This window comes from Dermacentor silvarum, chromosome 8 (genome assembly GCF_013339745.2).
Source record: "Dermacentor silvarum isolate Dsil-2018 chromosome 8, BIME_Dsil_1.4, whole genome shotgun sequence".
Taxonomy (NCBI): domain Eukaryota; kingdom Metazoa; phylum Arthropoda; class Arachnida; order Ixodida; family Ixodidae; genus Dermacentor; species Dermacentor silvarum.
The window spans coordinates 127,021,279-127,036,689 of NC_051161.1; the positions used below are offsets into that span (position 1 = coordinate 127,021,279).

A 15,411-nucleotide genomic window follows, 5' to 3' on the forward strand; every position below is an offset into this window, starting at 1 on the left:
GACTGGCGACACCAGCGGAAAAACACGCGCCACAAAAGCTGCCGCGAAGCGGGTTTTTTGTGCTGTGGGGAGATCGGTCCTGGACTGATTTAAATTGCCGTGCGCCCCGGCGGCAAACGAGCCTTGAGCGAAGCAGACCAATGAGATCTGCCCCTTCAGTATCGTATGCGCGGGAAACTGGTGTCACGAGGACCCGCCCCACCGCTATTTTCGCACTTGTAGCATCATCTGCTCGCATCAGCTATCGCTTGCGCTAGTTTTGGTTGGTCTTCATGCGGTCTATCGCTTCAGCGGAAACTGAGCGGCAAAAACACAGTGTGCACAAAGGTAGGAGCCGTGTGCAGATCGCTTTCAAGATACGGCGCGCGCGACGGCTGCGGCCGCGCAAAGTACAAGTACACAGTTGCTGGCAGAGTAGAAGCCACACCCCCTCCCTCCCGCTCTGCCTTCCCGCTTTCCTTCGTTCGCACGTGAGATTGAGTGGCCAGGTCCCCTTGCGCCCGGTCGCGAAATATGCAGTTGGTGCTAGAGCACGACGCCCCCCCCCCCCCCTCCTCTCATCCACCACGGTTGCTCTCCACTGTGCGTTTGTTCTCCACGCGCTTTCACTCGCACATACAGCATACGGCTCGCTGTGACGATTTTATCGCCCTTGGACTTCAAACGGATTCTCACGGCGACAGCAGAAATCAGCTTGAAGTGTCCATATAATTGCTATCGCAATAAAAGTGTGTTGGCTGTGGTTCGTGTGATGTCGAGTGATACTGCTCCGCATAACACGTGCGTTATGCAGAGCAGTATCACTCGATGCCACAGGAAGCTTTGCTAGTGAGTTTGTCACCAAGTAAGCCTGTTTTCTTACGTTTTGGGGCTTGCTGTGGATGGTACAATTTTTGGGTGATACGTACGTTTTTATTTTTCTCGTTCCCGCGAAGATCCTATCAACTAGGTTCGACTGTCTACCGATCTGTAACACTTACAGAAATTATGCTGTCTAGTGTAGTGTTGTCTTTTACCTGTCACGCACTTTTCTGCACAGTGAGGACAAAATAAATGCCCACTTCACACATTTGTGAACAGAAGACAGCCGACCATTGGTGACTTATTAAATCATGCACTATTGTCAAATCTACAGCACAGGGATTCCTTCCAAAAACTTTCAATCATCCATTTTACAAATCCACAGAATTTGTGATGATCCCTGACCGTTAGAGAAACAAAATGTCACAAGCTTCTCAATGTCAATCACCCAATTTACAAATGCGCATAGAAGTGTTCTACCCTTGCTTGTAAACAACCATCCCCGACCGACACAGGTCTCAAAGTGTCACAAATGTGTCACCATAAAAGTCCCAAATTGTCACAAGATTCCTTGTGCCAATTACACATTTTACAAATCCATAGGGAAGTGTTCTACTGTTCCTTGTAAGTGACAATCCCCAGCCGTCACGAGTTACTGACCATCACAAGTAAAAAACGTGTCACGATCAGAATTCTAGTGTCTCAGCTTCCCAGTGTCAATCACCCAGTTTATAAATCCAATGGGAAGTGTTCTACCCATTCCAATATGTCACAAGCTTCCCAGTGTCACGAAGTTTTCCCCACTGTCCCCAATTGTCACGAGTTAGCTCCCCTTCTTGCTGCCTTCGCGGTTGGCTGCGCAGCGTGCCACGAGCCTGTAGAAGTGCGACAGGTACAGGCAGCCCATAATGCGCAGGGTGCCCATGGTGAGGGCCTGCACTACCACCTCAAGCACCGAGTTAGGTGGCATCATGCCCGCGCATAGCATCGTCATCGTGCAGCCGTCCAGTCCCAGAGCCGAGGTCACATTGCCCTCAAGCACGTCCTGCAGTAGGGAACTGGCCACCACGTCGGCCGACCACAGGCCACCTGCTGCCGAGATCAGCTTCGTCTCGATCGGCTTGGTGCGCTCCTCCTCTGCAAAGCCTGGCGTGTCTGTGTCCGGTGGGAAGGCCACCATCACGTGGATGCCACGATGCTTCACCTGTACCGGGAAATTTAAAAAATGCACAAATTAATACGAGTTATATTGCAAAAGCAATTAAAGCATCTTATATTCTGAAAGCTAACAGCATAACTATCAGTGGTTCCACCATTACAGAAAGCAAGCAGTGAAAAATAAGGGGATGCATAAAAGGCGAGAGCCAAACACATTCTTTGTCTACCACCCCTGTCTACAGCAGTTCTTTCCTATGTGTTTGTCTTGTCTAATTATGGCATCTCAATTCACCTAGCTTGCAGTCCTAGTGCTTAGACAATTTTTTAAAAGTAGTGCACCGCAATGCACTCTAGGAAAAAATTTTCAGTTTCACCTAACCTGCAAGGCAGCCACAATGATAGCTTGCACAGATCTGTGGACACACCACTGGCGGATATCTTTCTTTCTACTTTTCTTCTTCAATATGAAAAATATAAGTTTTTGTAATACTCTTCACATCCTGTTTACATACCTGCCAACCTCAAGACTTTCAAATTCGTAAACTCGTGACCGGGGGGGGGGGATTCTGCCGACGAGTACGACTTCAAACGCACTTGGAAGTAATGATAGAGTCTAGTACTGACGAGGCTTTGAGCACGCCATCACACTTCGCAGCCGCTATGGCTTTGAAACATTGGAATGCCAGAGTCGCAGTGCGCCCGATGCCGCAGCACGTCACACAAAAGAAACAAAGCGAGGTCCACAAAACAGGTCATACTTACGAAAAAAGCCTAGCGAAGGTGACAGACGAGACAAGCCACAGCCTCCAATACAGAAACTGTGCCTGCCACATCGACCCGAAATCGCCCTCGTCTCTGGGGGCGCCACTTACGCACAGGTGGGTCTCTATGTTGAGAGTAAGGACAACCAGTGACTTCCGGCCGTTGTCAGGTCGTCCAACGACCCGATGACGAAGGCAATGTCACAGAGTGAAAAATGCCCTTACTCTGCCGACAATAAAGGTTACAGCGCACACCCATATCTTTATGCGCCCCTATGTAAGTGGCGCCCCCGCTCACCAGCAACTGTGTGACTTTATTAGGAATTCTAAAGAAATATTTCGCGAATGCAGTGGAATCTCGATGATACGAATCTCACGGGGTCACAAAAAATATTCGTATTAGCCGAAATTCGTATCATCGACACACAATTAAAACTGGCTAAATTAAAGAGTCAGAGGTGAATTCGTTCAGACACATTCAAGTAAAAAGCATTTAGAGTATAGACCACTTATAACGTAACCATTTGTAGTGCAGAACTGGCTACAACGCGGCCTTTTCTGATTCCCGTTTACCCTCCCATAGAACTCCATGTATATGCATACCGCTTACAGTGCAGCTGCATGAGACGAAATACAGGTTATAATGCGCGAAAATCTCGCCAACAAGGGCGGTAGCGAGCACGCTTCTCAAAAAGGTGCGCCCACCGATGGGAGAGGAGATCAACGAGGGCGATGCGGAGGAGGAGCATGAGACGTGGAGCATGAGTCCAAGGGCGATAAAATTGGTGCCGCGCGCTGTATGTGGGAGTGAAAGCGCGCCTTCACGAAGAGCGAACGCACAGCTGAGAGCAAACGCGACTTCCGTTGCGCGAAAGGCCGTTGGGGTATGGAAGGAAGGGAGGGGGGGCGACGCTGTACTGCAGCTCCAAATGCGTATCTTGCAACCGGGTGCAAGGGTAACTGGCAACGCAATCTCCCACGCGAAAGGAGCAAAGCGGGAAGGCAGCGCGGGAGGGCGGGGGGAAGGCACGAATCTTCGCTCGCTGCGGCGGCCGCGGTTCCCCACGCCTGTGTAGGGAAAAGCACAAAAGGAACAAAAGCGCCACCACTTCAAACTCTTCGCGCTCAGACGTGGCCTCCGCGCTGTCCACGCCACATCCGCGCCTCCGCACCAAAAGAGAAAGGGAGAAAGCACGTGACTGCGCGCTGTTCTCTTTTGCGGCCGTCGGTGGGGCGGCGTTTATTCGTATCAACCGCCGCGAGTCGAAAATTGATTCGTAACAACCGTTCTCTAGCATGTTGCAAAGTAATGGGGCTCGGCTGGGACCACAGAAAATTTTGTATCATCCGGGAATTCGTATTAGCCGTGATCGTATCATCGAGATTCCACTGTATAACCACTTTTCCATAAAAATTGAGTTAACATTCGTAAAATCGTAAGACAGGTCCAAATTCGTACACTTTACGGAAAATTCGGAACAGTTGGCAGGTATGTGTTTAGTCATATCCTACATTTTTTCACTCTTTTTAGAGTAGCCATAGATAAGCAGGATAGGCTAATAATCACTTAAACTCGCTCACCAATATTTTTGCAGGCTATGCACTCATTCACACCTGTCGATACTGACTCGCATTCCTACTTGCCTCCACTCACTCGCGTTCATAGTCACTTCTATTTACACTTACCCACTCACCCTCATACTCGTGTCCACTCAAACTCGTCGACAGTCGCTCATATTCACACTCACGTCCGCTCAAGATACATTCACGTCCACTCACGTCAACTGGCACTCACTCCTTTTCATAAGCACATCCACTCAAATCTCACTGGCACTCACTCCCGTTCCAATGATAGCTCACACTGCTCGTCACTCACTAATGTGAAATGAGAGTGGAGCGCATATGAGTGAGTCGGTGCGCACTTGAGTGAGTACGCCAACCTAAGAGGGTTGGTGTACTCACTCAAGGCAAGGTGCTTCATCAAGCTCTAATGCTTCACGAAGCCACGGCACTATTCCCCAACTGTTCATGATCATCAAGAAATCCAGAACTGTACTCCACCTCATCAACTCCATGCAGTGCAGTGAAAGCTACAGGGTGACCTCAACCAACCAGAAAAAATTTCCACTAGGTGGGCTTCTCCATTGTGCACCTCTGATCACCCTTTGTGCGACACTGAATGAATGGAAGCTTCATGGAAGGATAAGTACAGTATTATGGACGAACCCTCCTCCCTTCCATAAAGCATGCGACTAACTCTCACTGCTGACCGGCTGTTATGAGCCCTGGGGCGGTATTCTGTAAGAGTCTACCTAGTGGACTGTCCATTTCGACTGTCGCTGATTGGCTGCTGCTTGATGTGCAGCAAGGTGCCAGCCAGTCTCCTTCCTGCACGTCAAGCAGCAGCCAATCAGCGACAGTCGAAATGGACAGTCCACTAGGTAGACTCTTACAGAATACCGCCCCTGGTCTTTGTAGCACTACACGTAACTGGTGAGACAGAGTATATGTGAATGTGCAGAACCATCAAGGTCATCTGAGTGGCAGGTCAAGAGCGCAGCGGCAAATGTTCCTAAAGAGATGAACCAGCAAATTGTCTTGTCCGATACTAGCTCTGCTCCCTTCTCCTAGGCACACGTCTCCACCTTTCACCTTGCTCAGGAGCTGAAAGGGTGGCAACAGTGTTTGCGAGGTACAAACGACGCACTCATCTACCAGAGGACACGTTTTAGCTTTTGTCACGCACCTCCAAAGCTGTGTGCAAGGAAGTCCTTACACTAGGTGAGGCCCGATATCGCCTTCATAATCTCTCCCTGGAGATATTGTACATGGCCACAACATGTCCCATGTTGCTGAACCACTGCGTCGCCTGCTCTTCTTGCCTGTGTGACCAACAAGGAAACTACTTTCTGGAAGCACAGGGCCACAGAGAGCAGCATGCACAACACACTTTTGTGGGAGGAGCTTCTCCTGCATTCATGAGTATGAATGCAGGAGAAGCTTGTTCTCCAGCTTGGGTATGAGCGCATACACAAGCCACACACCCTATCTTGGTGGTAATCTGTGGCGGGTGCAAAGATTCGGTGGGCTGAGATGGCTGCTTGATTTACGTGCGCTGCCTTCCCGCATGCCTAGTGTTGAAGGTTGCATAATCTCAAGCTTTAGAGATGTGTTGAAGTGAGAGGCAGCCCAAAACTGGCGCTCCTCCAGGCTGGGATAATGTGAGTGTTCGCAGTCACTGACTGAGATCTATTCATGCTCGACCATGCTTGTTCATTTAATCAGTAAGTGAATGTTTACTGCAATTCATACGGCCGATAAGACTATGAACCTTAATTCGTGCAGTTTGCTATCACTATCAAGGCTTCGCCTTTCGGGTGAAACTGCGACTTTTTATATATAAATATATTTAATTAAATAGGATCCAAAACAGATGAGATAGGACCCTACCTATGCTAGCATGGTGTCTGGCAGGAGGCAAGGAATACTCTGCACTAAAAAGCCACAAGTAAAGCAAGCATGAAAACAGCTGAGAACGGTGGAATGTGAGCTCTGGCTTTGGTGTACAGGCCATAGAGTTTCTCCCTATATTACCTAGAGGGAAAACTGGCGCTGCTACGCTTTGGTATCTATGGGAATGCCGGTATGTTGTGACTTCAGATTGGCATCGTTCTTAGAGAGCCAGAACGCCTCGAAGACGCGCCTGGCTAGCACCGTTCCGTCTGTCACAAAGATTCATTTCCTGCTAAAACAGCACGTAAAAAACTGCTTTAGCTTTATTATTACACAAAAACATGTTTTGTTTAATTTTGAGGACTTACTATTGGATGCACAATTATATGAAACGTAAAAAGTATCAGCTGGCTGCTAAAGTTGGAGGGCAGACGACAAGATTATCGCTCGTTTTGGAACAACTTGTCGTCTGTTCTTGCTTTTCTTTGCTTGATTCGGCATTGTAGGTGAGTAAACTTTATTGAGAAATGTAATATGGGTGAATGAAAGCCTTTTATGTAGATTCTACTTTAAGAACGCATTATTTGTGTAGCCATATCCACGTTTTAGACGAAGCCTCGTTCAACACCAGCCAACACAAGCCTCGCAGACACATATCCCGTCATTCCCACGAGGGCACGGTGCCCTTTAAGAAACTCGCATAGACGGTGCCGCCAGTTTACCCTCTAGGTGTTATAGTGAGAAACTCTATGGTACAGGCGAAGTGAATGACGAGTAACAAGAAAGAGATATTGAAAGACATATGAGGTCTCAATGTGGTTCACAGTTGAGGCTCATACCTCCATACGGAGTGACTGTGCCAGTCCCACGAGGGCAAACTTGGCCGGGCTGTAAGCCGTGTAACCATACAGGCCCATCAGGCCTGCGACGGATGACACAAAACTGATGCTGCCCGAGCCTCGCTGCTTCATGCCCGACAGCACCACCCGGGTTGCGTGCACCGCACTCAGGTAGTTGACCTGCAAGGCAAGCAGCAGGGTGCTCAACACAGTGAAACACAGCATTGTAGTGTGATGCTTGCAACTATATTTCATAGTCTCGCTTTTTGCCTACTTAGCATAGGCAGGCACTTGTCTGCTTCTAGCATGGCTGATTTTTATGTGTAAATGTACAATAAAACATTGGTACTGGTAAAGATTGATAAAACACTGAAACAATGACACTGCTTGACACCATTCTGAACTACCGCATTGTCACCACATCGTTTTTGCTATTGTTCATCACTAAGTGCTGCAAGAACTTGGAACCTTCGCGTGCAGCACTTGTTAGACGAAATGCTTCATCCTGGAACTTTACACATTCTGCCATAGTTTCTCTGGAGCACATTAGCAGCTGTTTCCTTGCATGCCACTCATTAGCTATTCCACTGCACTTTCTATTTCATACTTCCAGCTGCTCTACAAATAGTACAAACATCAACAGAGGTTTCCTAAACACGACTACCCTCTTTACACCTCAACAATCGTCCAGCAGACATGTCGCTCTACAAAGTGGAAAGCAGTGGTGCCACTGCTTAATCAGCGATTAGGTGAAGTGAAATCCTCTGACCAGGCATTCTCAGCTCTACTCAAAAGGCAGCGCGACGGATACAAGTTTTTTTAAAGGAGCTCTGCAACAGCTTTTATGAAAGGAGTGGAAAGTGTTCGCTGTTAAACGGTCCGCCTCACAAGTGTTCTCCAAAGCCAAGTTCTTAAACGTGCTTTGCACGAAGTTATTTGCAATCAAATGCTGCCAGTGCCACATCTCCGCAGCCTTCCTTCCCTTCTGCTGTTAGAAATGCTCTCAAATTTGTGCCACGCTGTGCTCATGTGGAGTGGGCATCACTCCACCGTGATCCACTCGCCATCGTGTTTAGTTTATGTATCGGCCCAAGCCCAAAATTTCTTGCCTTGACTTTCCATCGCACTGCCTGGTCTTGTAGGCCACAGTGGTCCAATGCCATCGTTCTCCACAACCAGATGGTGCCACCTCCCTCCCCCTCAACCTCATTAGTGGAGATATTTCTCAACTTTTGATTCCACTGGAGGCAGCTACTTAGTCATGGCGCCTAAAGAAATGAGCCCAGTAGCCAGTGTGTCCAAGCTAACCTAAGAAGGGGGAAAAAGAAAAAGAAAGTGGCAGCATGTATTTTTAAATAGAAGGGTAGGCAGCCCTAATGAGTCAGCTTCTGGATTCTCAGGTGTGCATGCAATAACAACATTTGATTCACACATTCATAACTGTTTTGCTTAACTACTGTTTAGTAACAAAACAAGTTGATCTGCTTCATTCAAAAGCTCTTGCAGGGCCCCTTTAGGCAGGTCCTCAATGCAGGAATCACTGAGGAGCATTACAGAGACACCAGTTGAGGAGCGACATAGCTGTTCACTTGAATTGGAAGAGAGCTTCAGCCACTAGTGGTAAGCCACAAGCGTGCCACAAGCTTTATTTGAACCACGCCAAAGTGATCTACGCTGGAAATCGCAAAATGGAGGTCGGTGCCGAGGCAGTCAACAGAACAGCTCAATACACACAGTACCATATGGGGGACATTATTACGTGCAGAACATGTCCGTGACAAATCAGTTCTGCGGAAACCTGCAAACTGGAGGAAGTTTTGTGAAATGAAAAATTGTCATCCACCCACGAGGAGCCTGAAACTACAAAAACACTCTTACGAGTTTCTCAGAGATAAGGCTTTGCAGGTAAAAGAAATTTGGAATTTTCCTACAACAGCTGAAGCTGAGAAACTTGTATGAGTTTTCTTTCCAGCCTCATGCCACACTCTCGAGTGGATGACAATTTTCCCTTTCAGAACATTTCTATATGGTCCGCACCAGGCGTACTTAATCAACGAATTAGAATCCGTGCAAAATCGTGCCACTAGGTTCATCCATTCTTCATACTCATATGACATCAGCATATCATCCCTCAAACATGAAACTGGTCTTCTAAATTTTTCTGTGCGCCGCTGCATCACAAGCCTCTGTTTTTTGCTTCACAAGTTTTTCCACAGCTCCCTCAATCGTGCACCCTACATCATCCCACCGACGCGCACATCCCTCCGCACCTCCCATCCGTATCAAATTGCACGCTCACGTGCTCGCACTACCACTTTCGTGGCGTCATTTTTCCTGCGTACAACAGTGGACTGGAATGGCCTTCCCTGTGACAATGCAGCCGTCACGTGTCCATCAACTTTTGCAGAAAATGTCTCAACACACTGTTCCACCTGAAGACTGTTCTTAGTTGCATTTATTAGCCCAAACCTCATGTAATACCCCCTAAACGGGGGTCTATAAAGTACTAAAGTTATGTGTACGCAGCTGAGCTCCTCTGAAAACTGAAACAAGACGGGAACTGCACTCGCCTCCATCATGCGCTGGAACTCTGCTAGCGGTGTCTCGTCGAACCGCAGGCTGACCGCAGAGCCCGCACAGTTCACCAGGTAGTCAACTGGCCCGCACACCTGCTCAGCCTCCTCAATGCCACGGGTGAGCACTGCTTCCCCGGCCTTGCTCGTCGCCAGGTCAGCCGAGAGCGTGTGCACCGCCTGTTCGGGCGAGCTCGCCTCCTCAAGCAGCTCGATCTTTGCTTCCTCCAGCCGGTCCGCGTTCCGTGCAATCTACACAGAGCCCCCTTGCCAGTTACGAGCCGCCTAGAATCAATAATACAGACACGAACAATCTTGCACGTTCTAAGACAATACTACACGAGTACCATACTCCGTCTCGCATGTCAGGCAACACTGTAGAGGCTAGACCAACTTTTCACACCAGTATCTGCATTTGCGACTGGAAAAAAGATATAGTGCATGTTATACATGACAGCAAGAAATCGGACTGTGCTACGTAATTTGAAACGAGGTTGACTTCGTACATTACAGTCACAACGTGTGAAGCAAGTGTCACACAGAAGACGCAGCAGACGTGAGCCTATTAAGTTTTAACCGCAGACTGACGAGAGGCGCGACAAATACATTTGTACACTTGCATGATTGCACTCAATTCACAGCTTGCACAGCCCACCGCCCGTATTCACGACCAAAACATAGTGCAGTTTTACATACTGGGCCGCTCAAGGTATACAAAAAATACATGACTTGACTTAATGTTAACTTCATATGTCATAGTTTTAATATTTTCTGCAGATGTTGCACACCAAAGGCCAGTAACTGGAGTGATAGATCTCTGTGACCGCATTTTCGAGACATCCTTTAATGGTGAGGCAGTTCTATGATTAGTTAAATAATCAGGGCCCTTTTAAGGCATGGACCCAGACTTAACACAAAGCATAAGCCTGCAATTACAGTTGAAGGAGAAACAGCCCACTAATTCATACCCACCAGCTTCCAGACCTGACAATTACGGAGACCGATCAAGCGGGGAAGGGGGTGATCATGTAGAGCAAACTGAAGGACAGGACACACCCATTCATTTGAACAACCTAATTACTTTTACTGAATATTTGTCACTTTGAACCTTTCCTGCGTGCTATTATCCTAAATAATGACTAATAATTGCAATGATAATAAATAATGAAGCAAGTGAGAGAGGATGGTATCGTCATGACAGTCATCATTAAATTGCGACGGCACCAGATTCGGTGCAGCAGTGCCCCCACTAACGCTGAAGGCGTTAAGCACGGATGTCGCCAAGCCATCTCTGAGCAGCACTACCCACACACTTGCATGCCTTCAGTGCGCCCTCGGGAAAGTAGGAAGACAGTGACTAACCAGCGTCACGTTGGCACCTCGCCGAACCACAGCCCGCGCCAGCGCACGGCCTATTCCACTGGAACCACCAGTGATGACAAAGTGCTGGTGCCGCAGGCACGCGTTCCGAGCTCGGTAACGGCGCCACAGCTTTAGCACCACAAGCAGTGCCAGGGGAGAAGCGAGCAGCAAAGGCACATAGTACTGCCACGACGCGGTCACCAATGACGAAGATTGAGCCATCGTCCCAGAACCCGTTGTCCGCTGATCGAGATCTTAGGCTGGAAAATTGAATATAAACAAAAATTGTGCAGAAAGCATAGACAATGATAGCCAATGTAAGCAAATAGCCAAACGCTTCTAGAAAACTGTTCGCTTTATTAAGAAATGACACACTTGACGGTGTATATTTGCTGCAGTGAAAATATTTAGGTAGCACTTGTTGTTCCATTGAGTGATAGTGTAGAGAACAGAGCCGTTAACCAGCACATCCTTAGTGGTAGCATAGGTGGCATCACATATAAGCGAATTGGGCATACATGTGTTCTCTCCAGTGGCGCAGGTGCCGGCATGGAAGGCAACCGCCATCCTCCTCTCCCAACGGAACCCTCTTCTGCAACCATCGCAAAGAGAGAGTGCGGCAGGAGAAGAGGAGGAGGGCTGCCCTTCTCAAGACAGCATGTCCGTCTCAAACAGCTAGTTGGCCTTTGGTGACGAATGCGCCCCGCAACTTGGTTGTGCGAAAGAGGAAGAAAGATATTTGCTTAAATGAATACAGTAGAATCTCAGTAACATTCTCTACACAACACCCTCTCAATTGGTTGGTTTTGTATTTAAATAATGCAAGAAAACTCGGAACCAAATTTTAACAACTCTCAGTAAACAAAACTACAGACACAAGCTTTAAAGTATTTTTTTTTTTTCAGAAAAGAAACTTTTTTTTGCAATGTCATTTTTCTATGCAGACAGCCATCCTTAAAAAACGGTGGCGAAGACTTAAGCAAGCAAACATTTGATACATGTTTAATGCATAGCATGTGCAGTGTCGACAGCTTTGCAGCACAGCCACTGACCCCACAGATGGCCGAAATAAGAAGCAAAATTTCGGGCACCTTGCAGCACGCTGTTCGGTAGTTCGAACTCCATCAGCCCGACCTCATGCTAATTCGGTCACCGAGCCAAGCAGTAGGAGCGATTATCTGTGTTGACATGTCGCCAGTGCTTCCTCTAAACCAAAACTAGCAAAGCCTAATGAAGGCAGACCTCTTGAACACATGCAAGTTCTGTCGATGCCAAGAGCCTACTGAACATTGTGCACATAGGAGTGCCACATACTTTTCTGCCCAGACTACTAGCTTGCTTAAACGCAAATTTCCCACCAACATGAAAGTAGATGCTGTTTAATAACTTGTTTGAGTACATTACTTGACTGTCTCAGAACAAATTAGAAGTACAGTCAAATCTTTTTTTTTTTATGAGGAACATGTGTATGCTGAATTACCAGTTATTCCAAAACCTTGCCCAATTTCCCCCAGAGCTGGAGCAAGCACACTCCGGATATGTACGGCAGCCTTCACTGTAGCACAGCGCAAGTAAGAGGTGGTGTGGCAGCATAATGGTGGAAATGATTGATGACATGGGTCTACATGGTGCAACATTATTGAACCATGCATGCACACCCACACATTAAAAAATAAATTGATGCTGCTGTTGCTTGTCACACTTCATTAAATGGTTTGTTTGGTCTACGTGAGTGTCTTTTACCCCCATCAGTAAGCAACAAACTCGTGACCTTGTGCTCATCAGCAGAATGCCATAGTCACTGAGCCATTGTAGAGGGTGTGGAGCTTCCCACAAAAATCACTAGAGGAAACCCCGGCGCTAGTGTCCACGGGAGATGCAAATATGGCTGTTCAACTAGCATGGGAATTACGCATGGAGGAAAGAAACAAAACAGGAGAGGCCGTGTCGTCAAGTTTTTGAAGCCGAAGTGCAGCCATGTTGGTGTGCCATCTTCCTTTGCGCCTCCAATCTCCATCTGCTCCGGCAAGCCCTGCAGCTTGCCGGACCAGATGGGCGCGAACTTTGAATTGTGTTAACAATTGCATTGTTACGAGCTGCTGGAAGTGTGCTGCCGACACCCGCATCAAAACAAAGCCTACGAAACTTCCGTAGCAGTTTTAGTGAAGCAGACACGCTCCTGTGTTTTTACATGGCACGTTGAAGACGACGACGAAGACCCGTGCCGTGATTGCTTGAGTGCACCTGTTGCTGGCTGACACTCACACTCACAGACCTAAAGCGCAACTTTCAAGCTTACACATTTCTCGCGAACAAAAGGTGCTGCGAGAAAGACGCCGGTGGAAAAATCTCTTCTCACTTTTCAGAGATTGAGAGCAGCAGCGAAAGCTTCCGGAGCGCTTCAGGAGACATTTGGGCTACCCGTCCCAGTGCTCCTTTGCGAAAAACAGCACGTGACTTCCGCCACACCTTCTCCAATACGTCCGTGCTGGTTGGGGCCTCTTCTGGGTTTCCTTCCTCCATAGAATTATAGGAAGTACATGGATTTGCCTAAGCTCCATCCTTCTGGCTTTAAACGGCTTCTTGACTTTGCAAATAAACCCTTTTCAACAAAATATTGCATTGCAAGCGCGACAATTAGCAATGATTATGCATGTGTGCAGCAACTTGTTACTTCATGCGTTGAGAAAAATATGACTTCCTAACAGAGATGGTTCTCATGCTATTGTTTTCCATTCTTTTATCCTAACTTTAAAGTGAGGAACAATTTGTACATGTGGGAACTGGTGAGAACAAAAAAATAAAAGGAAAACAACCAGACAACCATGAGCGCCATTCTACACACACGGTTTTCGATGCTTTTTGTAACTGTTCAGCCCTTGCATGAGAACTGAAAAGAAGGCTGGGACAAAAGCACATTATAGTCACTCTCTGTCTTCGCAATGTTATTTTGTATCATTCCTTATGCTCGGGCGGTCATCTACAGCATGGATGTATAACCAGATTGAACTGATCGAGGCAGGTCCCGGCAGAGCTGGTCCATGGCGCTAAAGAACTTAATAACCGTTATGCACGAATACTCCACTTTGTGCACATTGTATCTTCTGGTCCATTAGCCTGCTGGTGCTTAAATTATGGCACAACAAACTGCAAGTTAGCTATGTATTGTACATGGCTTGTGTCTAACTGTTCTGCCCGTACAAAATCATTTATTCACGGCTTCGCATTAGGAAAATGCATAAGATAAAGTGTGGTTCCACTTGGAGGGGAAAAACAACAAAAGTACACACTTCCAACTTATTTTGCATCAAGGAGCCGAGCTTGCGATGTTCCCTCTGAACAATTCCAGGGTCTCAATGGCAAACGTCAATGCAGACGGAGCACTGTTTTTTTATTATTATTTTATGCACGTTTTACTTTGATCAGACACAGACAGCAGTGTTAAACGTGCCCTTTCTATCATCCACCAATCTGCACTGGGGCGTTACAACCGCATTTGGCGCACAAATAAACCATAGCAAGTTTAATGTCAAGTGCACTGTCCAGCAGTACTCGATCAGCATTGCGTTCGATCTTCATCGACGCACGTTCAAATGTGCCCGTGTGACAGCTATTATTCAGTTGTCATATCTAGACCGCAATCAAACATTTCAATGAAGGTCGACTTTAATGAGGGCAGAAATAGTCACACAGATCAGTTTCACGCCTACTTTACCACTATTTCCACATCTACTGCGGGCCTCTGCCCATGTTGGACACCGTCCGCCGTTACGCGTGAAGCAGTCAGATAACGAAACCGACCAACTACGCCGGTGAAATAAAGGGTGCGACGATCGAGCGAAACAGTAGCAAAAGCATGTTATCGATAGCGGGAGTAATGAAGCTGCTTTTTACACATGATTAACGCTTTTCACGCACAAACTCGGGGGGCCGAGATTGCACTCCAAGATCGCTTCACCCGAAACACATCGCGTGCGGGCGGCGCGGGCTACGTCAGTCGTCTCGAACACATTCTATATGCGAACACCTTTGTTTGGACTCACCCCGACAGCCGCGTCGCCCCAGATTGCGTGAAAAAAATAAAAAATTCCCGCCCTTCGACAAGCTTGGCTCAGACGAGGGAGTACCGCAGCCTCCTTTCTATTTCCTCCGTCGGCCGACTGCTGCTGATAGCGATGGAGATAGCACCGATGCGACGACAGTCAGCTCACGTAGCAACTGCTAGTTCTAAAGTCCCAAGGACAAAGTGTAGCGGACGATCGGCTATTTTGTCGAACTTGCCGCTCGGTTTGAGCTCATCGCGATGAGTTCACCGAAGCACACGAGCGAACCTCGAAGGAATTCGCTTTTGCCCTTCGAAACTGAGGCTGGCTGTGCGCGACGCGAACAGCTACAGAAACGCGGCGTTTTTTCCTGCTTTTTGGTTTTCCGCCGCTTCTCCTCTCATTTTATTACATGACTGGC

General features: G+C 47.6%; 1 protein-coding gene across 1 annotated transcript; it reads right to left on the reverse strand.

The window, feature by feature from the left end:
* Positions 1-810: 810 nt before the first annotated feature.
* On the reverse strand, positions 811-15,131 carry LOC119461683 (3-ketodihydrosphingosine reductase). The gene is made up of 5 exons (XM_037723052.2): positions 14,991-15,131; positions 10,948-11,207; positions 9,583-9,837; positions 7,013-7,192; positions 811-2,005 (listed from the first exon to the last, which is right to left on the reverse strand). The coding sequence occupies exons 2-5, from the start codon at positions 11,167-11,169 to the stop codon at positions 1,625-1,627; spliced, it is 1,038 nt and encodes a 345-aa protein (XP_037578980.1). The 5' UTR covers positions 11,170-11,207; positions 14,991-15,131; the 3' UTR covers positions 811-1,624.
* Positions 15,132-15,411: the final 280 nt, after the last annotated feature.